Here is a 19,587-nt window from a genome sequence, read left to right as displayed (position 1 = left end):
ATTTGGAATTGCATATGTTTTAGTTATGTGGTAACATTTTTAAGTCAGCACATGATAGGTAGCAGACATATTTAGGTGATTAATTAACTGACATTGAACAAATTTAACCCTCTGACTGGCGTGCTAAATTCATAAAATTAGCAGGTGCACTGCCTTTCATACATCATTCCTTTTTTGGGTTAAAGAAAAATAATTCAAAATTTTCTAGTTTTTTTGATGGCATGTTAATTTTCGATCTTTTATGAACACATGTGAAAAATTTTTTTTTTTTATTGGAAAGGTATCTTTTTAATTAATTTTCTTAAAATACTGTCCCCATCTGAACTTTACACATCCCCCCCCCATCCCCATTTTTACACTCACATTTGGGTTTGATCTTCACTGAAAAAAGCGAAACTTGACGCAAAACTCAAAACACCTGCACATTCCTAAATGAATTAATATCGCAGAGACATTTACCTCAGATGTAAACAAATCTGATGCTAGCCGGTGTTTGTGTTCACTTACATCAGATCAAAGATTGCATGCACAGTTTTACAAATAGGTTATTTTTACATTAAAAAAAAAAAAAGAAAACAATAAAAATACAGAAATATCATATGCTACATTCTCCTGAGGTGGTCACAGAGTATTTCTTATACGCTAGACTAGGTTAAAATTTTTTATTTATTTATTTTTATTATTTTTTTTTTTTACTTTCTCAGACAACTAGTTCTGTTCCTCTTTGTAACATACAGCTGTAGTCAGCCCTTATTTATATTAACATTCCACTTCCCTTGGTACCTTTTTATCATTCCTTTTACATCCAGATTGAATCTTTTCCCCTCTCTTCACTTAAACTATCTGAAGTTTCTTGGAAGTAGTTGAGTTGAGAGTTCAAGAGATATACCTTAACACATGTATTGCAGTGCCTAGTTTTTGAATTTCTGCAGCATGTCACTCACAATTCTCTTTATCTAGGTGTTGGTTTCCCAAAAAAATTGTATATTATTTTAGTAAGCCAGTCAAAGTTTTTCATTAATTCTTCAGAAACAGAGTTTAGCAACATCTTGTGGATTTGAGGTCCAACAAATATAATTCCTGCTTTGATTTTATTCTCATAAGTAAGCAATGGGAATTTAGTGCAAACATACTTGGAACAATTTCCTTCTTTACTCAGGGCTTGAACAAACTGTTTTATTAAACTTAGCTTTGTATGCAAAGGAGGTAACAGTACTTTGTTTCAATCTACTAGTGGCTTGTAATGTTCTTTGAACCTAGTGTCAGAGACTGTCTTGGTAGCCATTCTTGCTCATCTAACTCACAGAGAGCAAAGCATTTTTGTGTAACCAAGTTGTTGGCCAAGTAGCAAACCTTTAAAGTCTCCACACACTAGCTAACCATATTTTATTTATTTATTATTATTATTTTTTTTGTTTCACAAGAAGCTTAACATTTTCATCGTTTTCTTATAAGTGTGCCAACTGGAAATGATGTATACACTGAAAGGACAGAATTTATGGGATATCTGGTTCCTGGGCGCGATGCTGTCACCCCCTCTTGCTAGTCGATGCACCCACCACTTGGCAGGTATATTAGGTACACTGCATCCAGGTAGATGGTAATTCAGTGTCGGTATGAATAAATATCATGAGTTAACTGACTTTGAAAGATGGATGATTGTGAGTGCCCAATGCATGGGTCACTCTATTGTGAAATTGCACTATCCCTGTTCGACAGTATCAAGAGTGTAATTGGGATTACACCATTTCTGGAATAACATCTCATCATGGACAGCCCTGTGGGTGGAGAAAGGTGGTGGTGGTTCACGTCTGTCTCTCATTGTTTCAGCCAACCAGAGAGTGACACTGGCACAAACCACCGTAAACCTCAATGAGATAAGTGCCAGAAATGTCTCCACCAAGACCATCAGGCGATCATTAGCTGCAATAGGTTATGGGAGCTGTTGACCTATTAGAGTCCCATTATTGCTATCACCACAACACAGGACTCTACCCCTCAACTGGGCAAAAGAACGTTGGCACTGGACCTTGGATGATTGAAGATGATCCACTGTCCAAGATCATAATTGGGTCTCCTGGTCCAGTGAATCCCGTTTTTCTGTTATTTCGAGCGAACGGGAATGTGCGTATATGGTGGAAACCGCACAAAGCTATGCACCCATCATGTCAATAAGGAAGATCACCCACTGTCCAAGATCATAATTGGGTCTCCTAGTCTGATGAGTCCTGTTTTTCTGTTATTTAGAGCGAACAGGAATGTGCGTATCTGGCGGAAACCGGACAAAGCTATTCACCCATCATATCAACAAGGAGCTGTTTAGGCAGGTGGACAGTCAGTAACGATCTGGGGCATGTTCACCTGGCACACATTGGGACCTCTGGCTGGTACATCTAGATGCATCTCTGAATGATCCAGGTTACGCGTCCATCCTTGCAGACCATCTACATCCCTTCGTAGTGGCACCTCCGTAGCCAGGTGGGCAGGAGCAGCAGTGTGTAGCACACGCTTCTTGATTAGACCGGGGTTCGAGCTCATGACCACCAAATACGGAAGATGCAGAAAGGTCAGGGAATGACCACCGCATATCCTCGGAGCAATATGGCCTTAGTTGCTAATGCTCCTAAAAACCAAATAACAACAATAACCCTTCGTAGTCGTGCACCCACAGGGCAATGGACTCTTCCAGCAGGACAATGCACCTTCTTCTAGAGCCATGGTTGCTATAACATGGTTTGAAGAGCATTCCGCAGTATTTACCACCATGGAATGGCTCCCTGTTCACCAGACATGAACCCTGTGGTGCATGTTTAGGAAGCTATGGAATGGTCTGTTTGAGCTTTGGATCCTTCGCTCAGGAATATGACGGAATTATGGACTGTGGTGCAACAAGCATGAATGGAAATACCTGTGGAATGCTTTCATGAACTAGTGGACTCGATGCCTTGTCACGTGACTGCCCTTATCCAGGTGAAAGGCGGGTCTTCCTGTTACTAGGTAGGTATCCCATGATTTTTGTCCACGTGTACTTGTTTCTACTATGAAGGAAAACTCTTTTGAAGCTTTGCTTCAGTGATAATATATAATTGCTGTTAATATAATATAAATTAATTGCTGTTAATATAATATAAATTAATTGCTGGACTGTGCTTTAATATAATTCTCTCCACATGTCTGGCACATATTTTGGGGTTTTTTTTTTTATCTTGGTGGCCTAATTTAATTCCAGTATATGAAGCATATACTTTTTTCACAAATGATGTTGTATCCATAACATAGCTACCATTGTCAAAGACAGAATATGAAATCATGTTAGAAGCAGATACTAGTTAGCACTACTGCACCAGAAAACAACTGAATATGGAAGAAACACTGATTTTATGTAGCTACTTTCAGGTCTTGACATGCCTAAATATATCTGAGCTTGTCTGTACTTGTCAGTCACAAAGGAAATAATGTGTATCTAATCAAACATTTCTTAGTGTTTGTAAAAAAGGTAACTGTTTGCATTTTTAGAATTAGCTCTAAAAGTACAACCAGAAATATCTTAAAATTTTGGAAACGACAACATCTATGCAGACCACTAATTTTATGCAAGAATTGGCTTTGTGAAAACTTTCCTTTTATATTTTTTTATGGCCAAACTTCTTTAACAAAAGAATTAATGATATATTTTTGAAAGGCAAACCAATAATTAAAGAAGAGTAAATTTTTTTTTTTTTTTTTCCTAAATTCAATTTCATATATGAAATACACCAAAGTAAAAGTAACTGCTATGGATTAATAGTTAAATGTGAGTTAGTTTGCACCCAAAGTTTACTTTAAAATTATACTGTGTATATCTAATGCAAATAAATATTTTTTTTCATATATGAATAATATTTAATGAATCTATTTAGGCTGTCAACTTCTTGAATCTGTTTAGGCTATCAACTTCTGCAAACTTCCATCTATCATTGTAGAAGTTGATAGCTTAAATAGATTCAAGGCAGAACTAGACAAACATTTGGAGTGAGTGGATGGGTGAAATGAGAATTGGGTTTTTTTTTTTTTTTGGCTGATGCTATATAAGCTTGCTTTCTTGTATCATGTGCCTTTGCTAATATAAATTTGGAAATTGCAACACCATCAGGTGTTGCATGCAACATTTCCTGTGGAATGCAAGTTATCAATTTACCTATTTTAGACAAAGATTAGAAAAATACAGGCAACTCCCCCCCCCCCCTCCGATATAGCACATACTTCTACAACACGATTTTGCTCTAACACGATTGATAAATTATATAACTTGGTTTCGTCTAACACAGTTAGAGAAAAAACGCTGCTATGTTAGATGTAATTTTTCAACATTTCCATCCTTTTTTTTTTTTTTTTTTTTAAATCCCCACTGTTAACTTGCTAGGCATTATGCAAAAGGGGGGGAAAAAAAAATAAATAAATAAAACAGTTATTGGGAAAACCCTGTGTTATATTCTGTGCTATTAAACTTGTGCTTGTTTGAGACCATAAATTGTGACTTCGAAGCTTGAAATTCGTGACTTAAGGTTATTTTGGTTTTTTTTTTTTTTTTTTTTGATCATTTATAAATTTTTCTGGGTATGTATTACTAAACTTTGTTCTTAAGAACTGTATTGGAATAATTTATTTGTTGCGAATGAAATTTCAGCTCTAAATTAGGCATAATTTAGGTAACTGCCAATTTATTTAAATGATTTCTAAGTTGTTTTGTGCCAGCTGTGGAAAACTACAAAAATTATTTCCAAGTTCCTTGAAAATGGAGTCTCCTAATAGAATTAAGTCCATTTAAAGCAGAAAAATCTAGATTTTAAAGTTTCATTACTATTAGATAAAGTACCAGCCCGTCCAAAAGATTTAAGTCCTCCAAAATGTTGAAGTCATGTTTCTACCACATAATACAACTTTATCAGCCATTAGATCAAGGCATTATATCTACCTTTAAAACTCATTACATCAGAAAATTGTTACAGTGGATTTTGGAAAAAATTGATTCCGAATCTATTGAAGCGATGGAGGCATGGAAAAATTTTCAGTTGTGGACTGTATCAGAATCATAGCTTTATCGCTCGAAGAAGTAAAACCAGCAACACTTGTGTGTTGGGAAAAATGTATGGGCAGAGTCAGTTCATTCAGGAAATATAGTTGAACCAGCTGAAAACAGAATCGGTGCAATAGTAGAACTTGCTAAGTCGGTTGGCGGGGAAGGTTTTATTTATACTACTGAAGACATTCAAGAATTACTGGTAGAAAAAGAAGCTGACAAAGCTGATTTGGTGGAAATGGCATCAGAAGTAAACCATATCAATTCAGAGGATGATAGCACAGATAAATTTGAAGTTCCAAATTATGGGAAGGTATAAACTTAGCCGAGCAATTAGAATCTTAATTTTTTTGAATGCAAATCCTTTGACTGGAAGGAACACAAAGTTCAAAAGGGAGCTTCAAAAATGCTTAGCTCCATACCATGAAATTTATAAAGATCTATCAAGCAAAAGCAAACAATCCCAGAATACTGATTTTTTAAGGAAAGCAGAAGATACACAAAATGTAGATGCTGCAGAAGAAAGTTCAGAAGGCGAAAAATCTTGCAACGGAGAGAAAGAAAATTAAATGAATGTACATAATCTGACATATATGTATTGCAGTTTGTAAGATGTTTGTTCAGTTATTACTATTTTTAATAAAAATTAAGTTTCCGATAGTTATAAAAAAAATTATGTATTTTTGTTAGCTTTTAGAATATAACCCCCCTTTTTGTACTGGTTCTCAGTCCCGTATAACACGGTTTTGTACAACGTGAGATTTTATAGGAACTTAACTACCGTGTTATACCGGGGTTATCTATAATTACCAATTTAGGGATAACGCTAATGATTCGTCCTATAGTTATATAAAACTTTCAAAATTCAGTTTTATTATCATGATTATGAATTAAATACTCGTGAAAATTCATTTCAGATACTTTCGTTCATGAGGTATAATTGTAATGAGGATAACAGAAAGAGATACTGGTATTATAATGGCTAAATGATGCAATGAAGTACACTTTTTCCATAAGTCCACTTCCATATGAGACGTCAGTTATTTGATTAAATAAATACCAAAAGTGAAAGTTTTAACACTAAATTCAAACTCTGGTGTTAAACTTGGACAAAGTATTGCCATTTAGATTTTGTGATTTCTAAATTTAAATTTTGCTTTATCAGCTGCTCCCCCCTCCCTCTCCCATTTGTGAAGATGTTCCTCCCCATCCTTAGTTTAGTCTTAAAACATCACTGTGTATACATCTGAAGTGAATGTAAAAGAGAATGAAGAAAACAAAAACAATGACTGTGGACATGAGGAGACACAGCATAACTGTCCTTGTTCGGCTAAACATACATGCCAAAGAGTGAACATCACATTTTATTTCTTTAAATAAAATCTGTTTGCATCTGTTTCAGAGGTTTGTTGTATTGATACATTTTTTGGACTGAACCGATGACAAGGGAAAGCAAACAACTTTCCCATTGAGATAAAAAAGCAGATGATTATGCAGCATTTAAATTTAGAAGTTGCAAGAGCTAAACGGTAATAGTTGGTCCAATTTTAACCAGAATATGAAAAACATCCAGACAACAGATAAACTAAAAATAAATTATATAGATCCCTATGCCTTTTAATTGAAATGCCCTAAGAAGAGAAGGATTTAAAAGCTAAAAGAAGGGAGAAAGATAATAATAAGAAAAATCAATATGAGAAAGATAATATCTATAATAATCTCTCTTCCCCCCACTTCATAGTATTCTTATATATATGCTTCTCTTTGTAGTACTATGGTGCTTTTAATCACAGTATATATATTTATGTGTTTTTTTTTAAACAGATACCAGGAAACGAACAATAACAGGTCTTTGTTATGATACCATTCATAATGACTTGTACTGGACAGATACTACAGTGCCTTCAATATGTCATTTGAAGATGGACATCACTCAGGGGACATTGCCTTCAGAAGCTGAGATTTTATTGAAGTTAGATCCAGAAGACAGACCACAGAATATTGTTGTGGATGGGTGTAATCAGTAAGTGATACTGTTGTATTTAAATTTTCCTCCTCATCCCAGCTCCATATTTTTACCTTACAGGAAAGACAAAAATATAATTGGTTATCTCCTTTACCAACACTTCCACAGAACCGTTTTATTTTTAAATTAAGCATTAAGAATTTGATTTCAGAATGTAAGATGATGCTGAGCTATATTATTATGAGAGCCAGTCAAGGTGGACCTACTCTCTTTTTTTTAATAGACATATTTTAAATAGAAGATGTGTGTATCAGAATCTGACACACAAGCCATTCCATCTGCATATGCACATTAGAAGCAGTGTATCAGGTGGCATCACACTCTTCCTCTGATAATAGAACAGTGGGTGCACAATTTTAGGTTATGCAAGTGTGTATGATTGATGCAACAAATTTTCTGAAGACCACAAAGAAGTTACTAACCTACATCATGCTTGTGTTTGCCTGACTGCTGTCACAGATATAGGCATTCATTGCTTAAGGGCCAATTTTGAGAAATAGACTAAATACAGTCAATATGAGAAAGACCGATATCTAAGATAATTCTCTCTTTTCTCCTCCCTCCCTCTCTGAAATCCCCACTTCGTGATATCAATATCAGTGCATGATATTGCATTAAAATTGTTCATAACTGTTAGAAGTGTAGATAATTAGGCAATTGTGCATGGATACTTATTGTTCAGGAAAGCGTGTACACAGTGCATCCCAAAGATGCATATGTTCAATAAAAAAGTCACAACATTTTGCTATTTCTCTCAAAAATTTGAACTTTAGCAAAATATATTTCCCCAGTAAATAGCTACTGCAAGATATGGATACAATGCTGCAGTCTGTAATGGTGTCATAAATGATTCCACAACCAAAAAAAATCAAGGCTGGCCAGCAAGATCATTACAGGTGTCTTTGCAGAGGGGGAGGACTGCCGAAGAGAATTGTTCTACCGCATGATGACATTAGCAGGCTTGGACTGGGAAATTACATTCAGGGTTCAGCTTACAGCGGTTATCATTTATTTGGACCAATGAAACAGTGCCTAGTAGAGTAGAAATTCAAGAGAGGTGAACTGAAGTGTAGAGCTCCGAATCGCAGTATAGCCAGCCTACCCTAATTTCTGCCTCTAGCATTCATGTCTTGCCATGACAGTGCAAAAATGTGTCAATGTAGAGGGACAGTATCTTTAAAATGCAGTTTTGTAAAAAGGGGGGGGGGAGCTGACGATTTTTTTTTGTCCCATTCCATGAATTTTGTTATGTACTTTTATGACTCCCCCCCCCCTTGTTTTAACAAAAAAAAAAAAAAAAAAAAAAAAAAGATTTTTTTAAGCATATGAAATTAAATCAGTATAGGATAAAATCTGATCCTGCATGGCAAAATGCACCTTGTGTGAAAAATTCAGAAATATGTTTTGCTTGTTTCTTTGTTTTTGTAAACTCACTTGTATTCATCACTTTCTTAGAATTGTATTCATATGTTTGGTGATGAAATAATTACATTTAGTTTGTTCATTTGGATCAGAAAGCATGTGTTGTGTAAATAAGTGTTAAACAAAAAATTTTCTTTTAGCCATGCATCGTTAATTACTGGATTAAATTGCCTCCATGGGTGGTTCAGGCTTGACAGCTTGGGAATGATAATTACATGTGTGAGAAAGGAAGCACATAGGTTGTTTATCTTTTATATGGTTATTTTTTATTATTTGTATTTTGTTATTTTATTTTTCATTTTTTTTTTTTTTTTTTTTTGACTAAACAGCAAAAGCCTATAGCTTCCTTGCATTATATGGCTTAATAGTAATTCAGAGAAGCAATGTTTCCAAATTTTTCTATGGAGTTTTTTGGCCAAAGAGAAGTGAAGATTTAAAATACAGTCAGTCCTCATATAACACATGTTTACACTACCCGAATTCGATCATACACGATTTATAAATAGGGTAACGATATCTTATATAACACAAACCGAATTCGCTTATGCATGATTCGCCTTTGTGTTTACAAGAAAAGGCAGTCGAACGCAGAATCACCCCAACCGAACGCAACATGATAGGAATGAAGAGAAGATTCTGAAAATGTATTTGTTTTTTATATCAGTGAAGGGGAAACACATTTCACCATAATAATGTAAAAACCAACACAATTCCAGCTATCGGTATAATCGCAAATGCAATTAGATCGAGTTTACTACCAGTTAACAGATTCCACTAGCAGAAATGCAACTGGAAATTGTTTTTATTGTTTTATGGTAGTAATCCCTAGAAATGTGCTTTAGTAAAATATGAAGTGTTAATAGTGTATCTCTGCCTTTACAGTGTTGTTTATTCAGTTGCTACAAGCGCGCTGCTTTGTTTATGTGTATCAAGCGTGCCTCCTCGTTTTGTAATTGTGCTTTATTCCCTAAAAATGAGTGAAATACTTAAAAGGTGTGAAAAAGAAGCATCCTGGTGAAGACACTGCAGTCCACATGAATCTTTGTCCTCATGAATCTTTCTCTCTGAATCTCTGCAGATTCAGAGAGAAAAAGAAAAGCAATATCGACAAACAGAAGTGGACTGGGTCAAAAATTCTTACCCGGGAAAATTTATAGTGGCCTCATACTATGGTTTATGGCCAAAATCACACAGGCCTCCGGCCCACCGGAGTTTCCCGCCTTTGTTGATAAAGACAGAAGCGGGCTCACACCGGCCAGGCTGCCTTTGTCGATAGAGAAAAATATGAAATTGTGAAACGCTTTGAGCAAAATGAAAGACCATGTGATATTGCATGTGCTACAGACCTAAATGAGGCAACGCCAAGAATTAGAAAGAATGCGGAGAAAATAAAAATAACTTTCATAGCAGGAACAACTCAAAGTGTAATTAAAAACCATTAGATTAAGACACAAAGAATTGGAAGAGATGGAACGGCTGTCATCTGTTTGGATAGAAAATCAAACAAAAAAACAAGTTTGCTTACGATAGAAGCAAAAGCATTAGCAATATTTTATTACGTAATAGTCATAATAAAATACTTACGTATTTTATTACGATTATTTATTGTGTTTGGTAATGTTTTGGTTAAAAATGTGTGTTCAATCTTGGGTGGTCGGCACCTAACCCTCTATTTCCCATAGGGCCTCTTGTTTATATTGCATGAGGGTTTCTAGGAACACAACTATCATGCTATACGAGGACTGACTGTAATAATAATAAAAATAAAATAAGCTCGGGAATCATAATAATCCAAAAAAAATGCATTATATATACCCAAAACAGGTGAAGAATACAATGGTCAAATTTTTCTGAGCTCCTCATTCAAGGGGAATTAGCAGGGGTAATAACCTGATTTGGAGGATACTTGCATTTAAAATGGTGAACTTTCAATAAATTATTACTGATGTTTTTTTAACTTTTTTCTGATTTATATTTGTGTTAATTTTTTTTCTGCTAATTACATGTCTGATGAGTGTTTAAATTAGATAATTAGCTTAAAGAGAAGCAATGTTACACTAAATTTTCTCACAGCCATCAAAGTCAGGCGTCTCCGTAGCCAGGTGGGAAGGAGCAGCAGTGCGAAGCACACGCTTCTTGATTAGACCGGGGTTTGAGCCCGTCACCACCAAATACGGAGGATGCGGGAAGGTCAGGGAATGACCACAGCATATCCCGGAGCAATATGGCCTTAGTTGCTAATACTCCTAAAAACCAAATAACAAACAACAACAACAACAACCATCAAAACCAAAAGATGCAATAATCAGTGAGTAAATTAATCATTTGTGATAGCTTTAATTAGTGTTCAGTTGTTTATATTAAATTACATTGTAGGATATTAACATTAGTAGAGGCATATGATGCAAGAAAGCAAGCTTATGCAGCATCAGCCAAAAAAAAAACAAACAGAAATGAAAAAAAAAATGCTCCTATTTTACCCTTCAGTTCATTCCAAATACCTGTCCAGCTCATCCTTAAAATTTATTTACGTTATCAACTTCCACAACAAGGGATGGAAGTTTACCACCAACTAACTACCCGCTAGCTAAAAGCAAACTTTCACATATCTGTCTTTCCTCAATTTGAATTTCTGCCCTCTCAAGTGATTATTCTGAGCAAGAGGAAGAATCCTATCCACATTGAGCATGCTCAAACCATTCAAGGCTTTATACACCTCAGTCAGATCACCTCGCAGGTGCCTAGTCTCCAGACACTGTAATTTGCAAAACTTAAGCCTTTCTTCGTAAGCGAAACCCTTTGTTCCATTCACTAATCTTTCTGCCCTTCTCTGTACTCGTTCCAACGGCCTCTACATCCTTCTTAAAATGAGGCCTCCAGAACTGTATATAGTACTCAAGGTGTGGCCTGACCATTGCCTTATACAAGGAGGGGGGTAATCAACTCCTTATCCCTGCTAGAAAAATTCCTGTATATCATTGACAAGACACCATGAGCTACTCTTGCAGACCGTCTGCACTGCTCAGAAAACTTCATATCTGCCTGCACAATTACCCCCAGGTCCTTTTCGTTCTCTACCACTGTCAGTGTAGTACCACAGTGTTGATATGTTACTCTGGGGTTACTGCTTCCCATATGTAGTACTTTACATTTGTCAATGTTAAACTTCATTTGCCACCTCTCAGCCCGTCTGCTCAACTTTTCTAGATCTTGTTGCAGCAGCGTACTGTCATTACTGTCCTTAATAATCCTGCCAACCTTCGTATTGTCTGCAAACTTGGACATTAAGCTTGATATACCATCATCAATATCATTTTTATAAATACAGAAAACAACAATGGACCCAACACTGAACCCTGAGGGACTCCACTAATAACATTAGTCCAATGTGAGTAGTGTCCATTGATTACCATTCTCTGTCTTCTCCCACTCAACCATCCTTTTATCCATAGCAGTAATTTGCCTCCAGTGCCACACTACTCCAATTTGTTCAGCAGTCTTCCATGTGCAACAGTATCAAAAGCCTTTCTAAGATCCAAATATATGATATCAAAGTTATTCCCTGCATCCAGTTCCTATGTGACCACATCATAGTATCCAATCAGATTTTTCAGGCAAGACGTTCCCTTAACAAAATCATGCTGTGTCCAAGCTATAACTGAAGTCTTGTCTAGATGATCCTGCAATGCTTCTTTACCCAGTGCCTCCATTAATTTTTCTGGAACAGAAGTTAAACTAACAGGTCTGTAGTAGTAGTAGTAGTAGTGGCACTTGATGCAAGAAAGCAAGTGTAGGAGCTTATGCAGCATCAGCCAAAAAAAAAAAAAAAATCACACCATACCCTCCAATTGCCTGTCCAGTTCCTCCTTAAATTTATTTAACCTATCAACTTCCACAACGACAGATGGAAGTTTGTTCCAGCAATTAACCACCCGCTGGCTAAAGGCAAATTTCCGCACATCTATTCTACATCTATCCTTTCTTAATTTGAACTTATGTCCCCGTAGGTTCGTATTCTGAACAAGTGGGAGGATCCCATCAGAATTCAGCGTGCTCAACCCATTCAAGGCCTTATAGACCTCAATCAGATCACCGCGCAGGTGCCTAGTCTCCAGCCACTGCAATTTGCAGAACTTAAGCCTCTCTTGGTAAGAGGATCCCTTCATTCCCCTCACCAATCGTGTTGCTCTTCTCTGTACACGCTCAAGCAAATCTACATCCTTCCTAAAATGAGGCCTCCAGACCTGTACGCAGTACTCAAGGCGTGGCCTGACCATTGCCTTATATAGAGGGACAATCACCTCCTTTTCCCTGCTAGCAAAATTCCTATATATCATTGACAAAACCCCATGACCTGCCCTAGCAGCCTGTCTACATTGCTCAGAAAACTTCATATCTGACTGCACAATTACTCCCAGGTCTTTTTCATTTTCTACCACCTTAAGTGTAGTACCACACAGTTGGTACATTTCTCTGGGGTTACTTCTACCCATATGCAGTACTTTGCATTTGTCAAGGTTAAATTTCAGTTGCCACTTCTTAGCCCATCTGCCCAAATTATCTAGATCCTGTTGCAGTAGCACACTGCCATTACTGTCATTAACAACCCTGCCAACCTTCGTGTCATCTGCAAATAGAGTCCAATTACCTGTTAAACTATTAGTCTTTGTATCCCCCCAAGCTAGCAGTTTTCCGACCCACCTAACACTGCCTCGATAGCATCAGCAAATATTCTTGCACCCTTTCTATTTAAGTGTATCCCATCCCTGTAGAAGCAATCTCTCCTGTTAACAAGTACAGTCCAGGCTGAAAAAAATTCTACCCCTTGAGCCTTGCACAATCTTTCCAGGGCCGAATTGATCGACAAGGCTCTCATCATATACTCCCTCCTATCGTGTCTGGGCAGAATTGCAGACACTTTCAAATTCAACCCTAATTCTCGGCTTTTTTTCAACAGTGACCTGTACTTGTTGAGTAATTCTGCCGGTCTCCTACTCTTAATATCATTAGTGCCAACGTGTACAGCTATATCACCTTTTGTGCCCTTGAAAGATGATATCCGCTCTACAACGTCATCAACCTTTGCCCCTGGCAGACATACCCTGGTCCTGTTCCACCTATCCTTTTTACATAGCATGTTCCCCGTTTCCCTGACAATAGAGTCACCAACAACTACTAGTTCCTTCGGGACCAGCGCATTCTGCCTTGGGGGTTGCCTCTGTGTTGCGTGTTGACCAAGTGCAAGCTCTGGCGTTGATGTGGGCAGCTGAGAGCTTGATGGGCCCCTCAATTTATTTCCTTCGAGGGCATCCACCCTGTCCTTCAAACTCTCATATAGGCCCATAACAACGCTGAGTTGTCGCCTGATTTCCTTACACTCCTTACATCGCGCACACACAAAGACATCCCCCATGGCAATATCATATTCCGTTCCAGAGAGTTCGGCAAACATTTCACAAGTTGCACATTTTTTTAGGCTGTGACGCGTTGGAGAATCGCCCCCCTCAGTTCTCCCCCGAGTCACAACACTCCTGCCACTTTGTGCCCGTTGCTTTGCTGCTCTAGTTCGGGGCATGGTAGTTTAAATTAATAAAATCAATAAATTAAATGTCAGTAGTATTTGAATAGAAACAGTGAAGCGTATTACTATATAATTATGCGTTAGAGCTACCTCAATTAAAAAATTTGAATTCCCTACAAAAACTTTGAATTCCCTATATACAAAAACAATGGCTACAAAAATCGAACAAAAATAACGGTTTTACCTATCGTAAGTAAAATCCACAAAAACTCTTTATCTAAATTAAAATAAAAAATAACCAGCGTAACTATAACTATATGACTACGTATTAAGTACAATATAAAACAACAATCATGTAAATAAAAGGCAAACACTTATCGTTTTTGCGGAGCCTGTAACTGTCAGCTGTAATTACCTGTTTTGCCCTTTGATCCTCCTTTGTGAATTGGGGCTACATTTGCACATCTCCAGTCCATGGGTACCTCCCCTGAGTCCAAAGAAGCTCTCATAATTATGGCTAAGGGTTTGCTTACTTCCTTTGCTGCCTCCTTTAATATAACTGGATAGATTCCATCCACCCCATGTGCCTTTCTTATATTTATCTTCAACAATTTCTTCTCCACTTTACTCTGAGTTATTACAAGATTATCTAGCTTATTGCCAGAGTTTAATACACCTGGCATTCCCCTCCCGGAATAACTCCTCATGTGTGAATGTAGATGCAAAATATTCATTTAGTTTGTTAGCTACCTGAGCAGGATCATCAACAGTTGAACCGATATCAAGTGGGCCAATCTGATTCATCCCCTTCCTTCTAGAGTTTACATAAGTAAAGAACTCTTTGCTGTTTTTCTTTGCATCCTTTGCCAAAGATTTCTCGTAATCTGCCTTCACCTGCCTAACCTTCTTTGTGACTTAGTTACAGACCAGCTTATGTCTATCATAGGCTTCTGTGTCACCTGTTATTTTATATGTATCCCAGCTGACTGGGCTAGCCGAGTGGGTAAAGTACCTGCCCGGCAACCCAAAGGTCGCGGGTTCGATTCCCGCCTCGGGCTTGGATCAAAGTACTGCAAAAACCTTGGGAGGTGCAATATGGCTACAGAAGCCGATGCGCCAACAACTACCAAATCAAAAAAAAAATATATATATATGTATCCCATGCATTTTTCTTCTCTGTCACATGTCTAATTAGTTTATCTTACCTCCATTTAGGCCTAAATCTCATGTGTATCAAAAAAGAAGATAGTAAATGTCTCTCTCCAGATTTGAAATAGAAAAATTGTAAACAATCTAGTCTGAATTGCAGATGAGTTGAACATGTATTTTTACAAGTATAGTATAATTGATTTCTACAAGCTTCTAGTAAGTGTAGGTCACAGTTCACCTACATGCCTCCTGAAAAGCCAGAACCAGTTTGAGGAAGGCTGTTTTGGCTGCAGTCTAATCCAGCACTATAGTCTATTCCATGGGTGTTTGGTTGGGTTCATGTCCCAGGTGCTGCAGCTGGCTAGACCACCTTTTCAACATTATTATTCACAGACCAGTTCTGAATGACCCTTGCTATATGATGTGGAGCATTGTTGTACTAATACTGACAGGGCCCGGGTCCCATAGCATAGATCATAATTATGCACTGCAACTGGTGGACCAAGTTTCTGACCATGCACTCTCTGGACAATCTTCATATCTAGATGTGCCCATCGGAATAAGTGTGTAGTGAGATTCATCACCTCACTGCACTTTTTGCCATTGTTCTAGGATCCATGAAAGGAACAGCACTACTCTAATGTTTTCTCACTTTGAGCTGGCCTGCATGTCTGTGGATTTTTGGCACAGTACAAAAATATATTTGTAGAGGGTTGTCTTGAATACTCTTGGTCATATAAAAATAAAAAATAAATCTGCAGCCATTGTCACTCCACTGCAAGATGGAGGCTCCCTCAACAAGTCATGTTGAGGGAATGGACCATAATCTAGAGAGTGCATGGTCAGAAACTTGGTCCACCAGTTGTAGTGCATAATTATGATCTATGCTATGGGACCCGGGCCCTGTCAGTATTAGCACAACAATGCTCCATATCATACAGCAAGGGTCATTCAGAACTGGTCTGTGAATAATAATGTTCAAAAGGTGGTCTAGCCAGCTGCAGCACCTGGGACATCAACCCAACCAATGATATTAAATGGGAACTAATGATATTAAACGTACACGATCTGACGATTTGTTGGAAAAATACAGGACCATGCTGAGGAAATGTTGCGAGCTAGGCTATAATGTCTATGTGTCTGCAATTCTGCCCAGCATGATATGAGGGATTATATGTTAAGAGCCTTGTGGATTAACTTAAGACTTGAAGGAATCTGCAAGGCTTTAGGAGGGAAATTTCTATCAGCATGGCCCACACGTGTAGGTAGAAGGAATTTGTTTTGTAAAGACGGGATATACTTAAACAAAGGTAGTGCAAAAGTTTTTGCCAGTATTATTGAGGATACCTTAAAGGTTCAGGGAAACTGCTAGTTAGGGGGGATGTGGGTAATACTGACACGCGTTTATCTGATAATATTGGTCAAAGTAACTCTTGCACATACCTTAAGAGTTCTTATCTGTTACCCCAACTGGACGTACTATCTAGATGTTCTGGGGGCAGAAACGTTTCACGTGAGCGGGTAGCTGATATTAGGGAAGAGAGCCTAAAAAACTTCAAGGGTTGTGTTAGGGTTGTTAAATATACAAGAACAGTAAATCTTAATTGTTTATACAGTAATGTTAGAAGTGTCATCAATAAAATGAGCGAATTCGAACTGCTGGTTAAAACAAGTAGTGCAGACATAATAGGGCTTACAGAGACGTTGTGCCACCCGGAAATTGGGGGTGATGACTTTAAGTACAGCTTGTATAATGTATTTAGGAAGGATAGGGTAGATAGAAGGGGTGGTGGGGTAATGCGTCTTATCAGAAGCAGCCTGAGTGCGACGATAGCTTTCCCGGATTCAGACATTTCACATGCTAGTATAGAGTCTGTATGGTGTGAGATAGTTGGAAAAAAGGTATAATGCGAGTAGGATTAATCTACAGACCAGGTGATTGTGAAGATTATGACAAAAGCCTCTACATGCAAATGGAATGGGCAAGTAAGCATCAATGCCTTATTATGGGTGATTTCAATTTGCCTCTAATTGATTGGAGTGAATGGGAAGGAAACTCGACATTGGGAACAAAATTTTTAAATCAACTAGATGACAGTTATTTGCATTAACATGTCAGGGAAAGTACTAGAGAAAAGAATATCCTAGACCTCATCATCACACATGAATCAGATGACATAACAGGGCTGTCAGTAGAGGAACCAGTAGCAGGAAGTGATCACGGAGTTCTACGGTGGATGATGACAAGAGAGGTAGCAGAAGTAAAAGGCAAAGGAATGGGTTTTAATTTCAGAAAGGAAATTACGATGCCTTAAGGTACTACATAGCCTCTATTAACTGGGTAGATATCGTGCAGAAAATGAATACATTTCAACTGTGGTACCCTTTTAAAACATTAATCACAGATATCTTGAATGCGTATATACCATTAAAAAAAATACTCCACAAGGAGGGTTCCAAGTTGGATGAATAGTGAAGTTGCCACATTACTTGAGCAGAAAAAGGTGGCATGGAAAGGTTACAGAGCAATAAAAAGTACTGAAGCCTATAACAGCTACAAGGTGATGTGTAATGGAGCCACAGAAAAGGTTCGACAGGCAAAGGCAGTTTATGAGAAATCACTAGCAAACAGAGCAGGGGGGGGGGATAAAGAATTCTTCACATATATAAATGCCAAGAAGAGCAGGACAAACCAGATCAGACCTTTACGTAAGGGAAAGGGGATAGTATTAAATACACCAGCTGCCGTTGCAGATGAACTCAACAGTTATTTTGCATCGATATTTACAAATGAAAAACCTTTTGTGGCAGTGGGAAATTGTGGGAGCGAAGTTGAAAAATATGTAATTAATGATATTGAAATTTCACAAGATTATTTAATGAAAAAACTTTCGAGCCTACAGACCAGTAAGGCTCCTGGAGTTGATGGAATATACCCTATAATCTTAAGGGAGGTGGCAAGCGAGTGCATTGAGGCTAATTATGCGAGCATCACTAGACTCTGGGGAGATTCCCTTGGATTGGAAAAGTGCAAATGTATCTCCCATACATAAGGGTGGCTCTAAAAGTGAAGTTGGAAATTATCGACCTGTCAAGTCTGAATTCAGTAGTAGGGAAAATCATGGAGGCAATGATCAAGGGTGGAATTCAGGATCATTTGGATCGAATTGAAATTCTCAAGGATACTCAGCATGGTTTAGTAAAGGAAAAATCATGTTTAACCAATCTGGTTCTCTATTTTGAAAGGGTCACTCATGAGCTGGATTTAGGGAATAATTTCAACATTGTTTATTTATATTTCAGCAAAGCTTTTAACTCAGTCCCACATGAGCGGTTGCTTTATAAGCTGAAACAGGTTGGAATCATTGGGAAAATCCTTAGATGGATAGAAGGATTGCTTCAGGGCAGGAGGCAGAGGGTTGTGATAAATGGCTATTCCTCAGATTGGGTTGATGTAAGAAGTGGGGTTCCCCATGGATCAGTATTAGGACCACTGTTGTTTTCAACTTTCATAACGACATTGACGAAGGGCATGATGTCTAAATTTGCAGATGTTAAAATTGGTAGAGTAGTTAATGATCACTGTCAAGCTGAGCTTCTTCAGAGAGACCTAGATAGACTTCAGGAATGGTCAGAAAATGGCAGCTATGCTTTAACCCAACAAAGTGTGGCAGAAGACAGAGAGTGTGGTAATCAATGGACACTGCTCAACGTGGACTAATGTTATTAGTGGAGTTCCTCAGGGTTCAGTGTTGGGTCCGTTGTTGTTTTCAGTGTTTATGAATGATATTGATGATGGGATATCAAGTTTAATGTCCAAGTTTGCAGATGATACAAAGGTTGGCAGGGTTGTTAAGGACACCACTGACGCTATGCTGCTGCAACAGGATCTGGAAAGGTTGAACAGATGGGCTGAGAGGTGGCAAATGAAGTTTAACATTGACAAATGTAAAGTACTACATATGGGAAACAGTAACCCCAGAGCAACGTATCAACTCTGTGGTACTACACTGACAGTGGTGGAGAATGAAAAGGACCTGGGGGTAATTGTGCAGGCAGATATGAAGTTCTCTGAGCAGTGCAGATGAGCTGCAAGAGTAGCTCATGGTGTCTTGTCAGTGATATACAGGAATTTTTCTAGCAGGGATAAGGAGGTGATTATTCCCTTGTATAAGGCAATGGTTAGGCCACATCTTGAATACTGCATACAGGTCTGGAGGCCTCATTTCAAGAAGGATGTAGAGCTGCTGGAACGGGTACAGAGAAGGGCAACAGGATTAGTGAATGGAACAAAGGGTTGCTCTTACGAAGAAAGGCTTAAGTTTTGCAAATTACAGAGTCTGGAGACTAGGCACCGGCGAGGTGATCTGATAGAGGTGTATAAGGCTTTGAATGGTTTGAGCATGCTCA

General features: G+C 37.9%; 1 protein-coding gene across 1 annotated transcript in view; it reads left to right on the top strand.

Annotated features, from left to right (window-relative positions):
* Positions 1–19,587, top strand: part of LOC150075770 (prolow-density lipoprotein receptor-related protein 1-like) — a 308,354-nt gene that overhangs the window by 220,284 nt on the left and 68,483 nt on the right. The window contains exon 21 of the mRNA XM_090387878.1: positions 6,884–7,082. Coding sequence (XP_090244004.1) covers positions 6,884–7,082 — 199 coding nt within the window. The remainder of the gene's footprint in view (positions 1–6,883; positions 7,083–19,587) is intronic.

This window comes from Mastigoproctus giganteus, chromosome 13, assembly GCF_048544385.1.
Source record: "Mastigoproctus giganteus isolate SK-2022 chromosome 13, ASM4854438v1, whole genome shotgun sequence".
Taxonomy (NCBI): domain Eukaryota; kingdom Metazoa; phylum Arthropoda; class Arachnida; order Uropygi; family Thelyphonidae; genus Mastigoproctus; species Mastigoproctus giganteus.
This window is presented reverse-complemented; position numbering and strand designations above follow the sequence as displayed.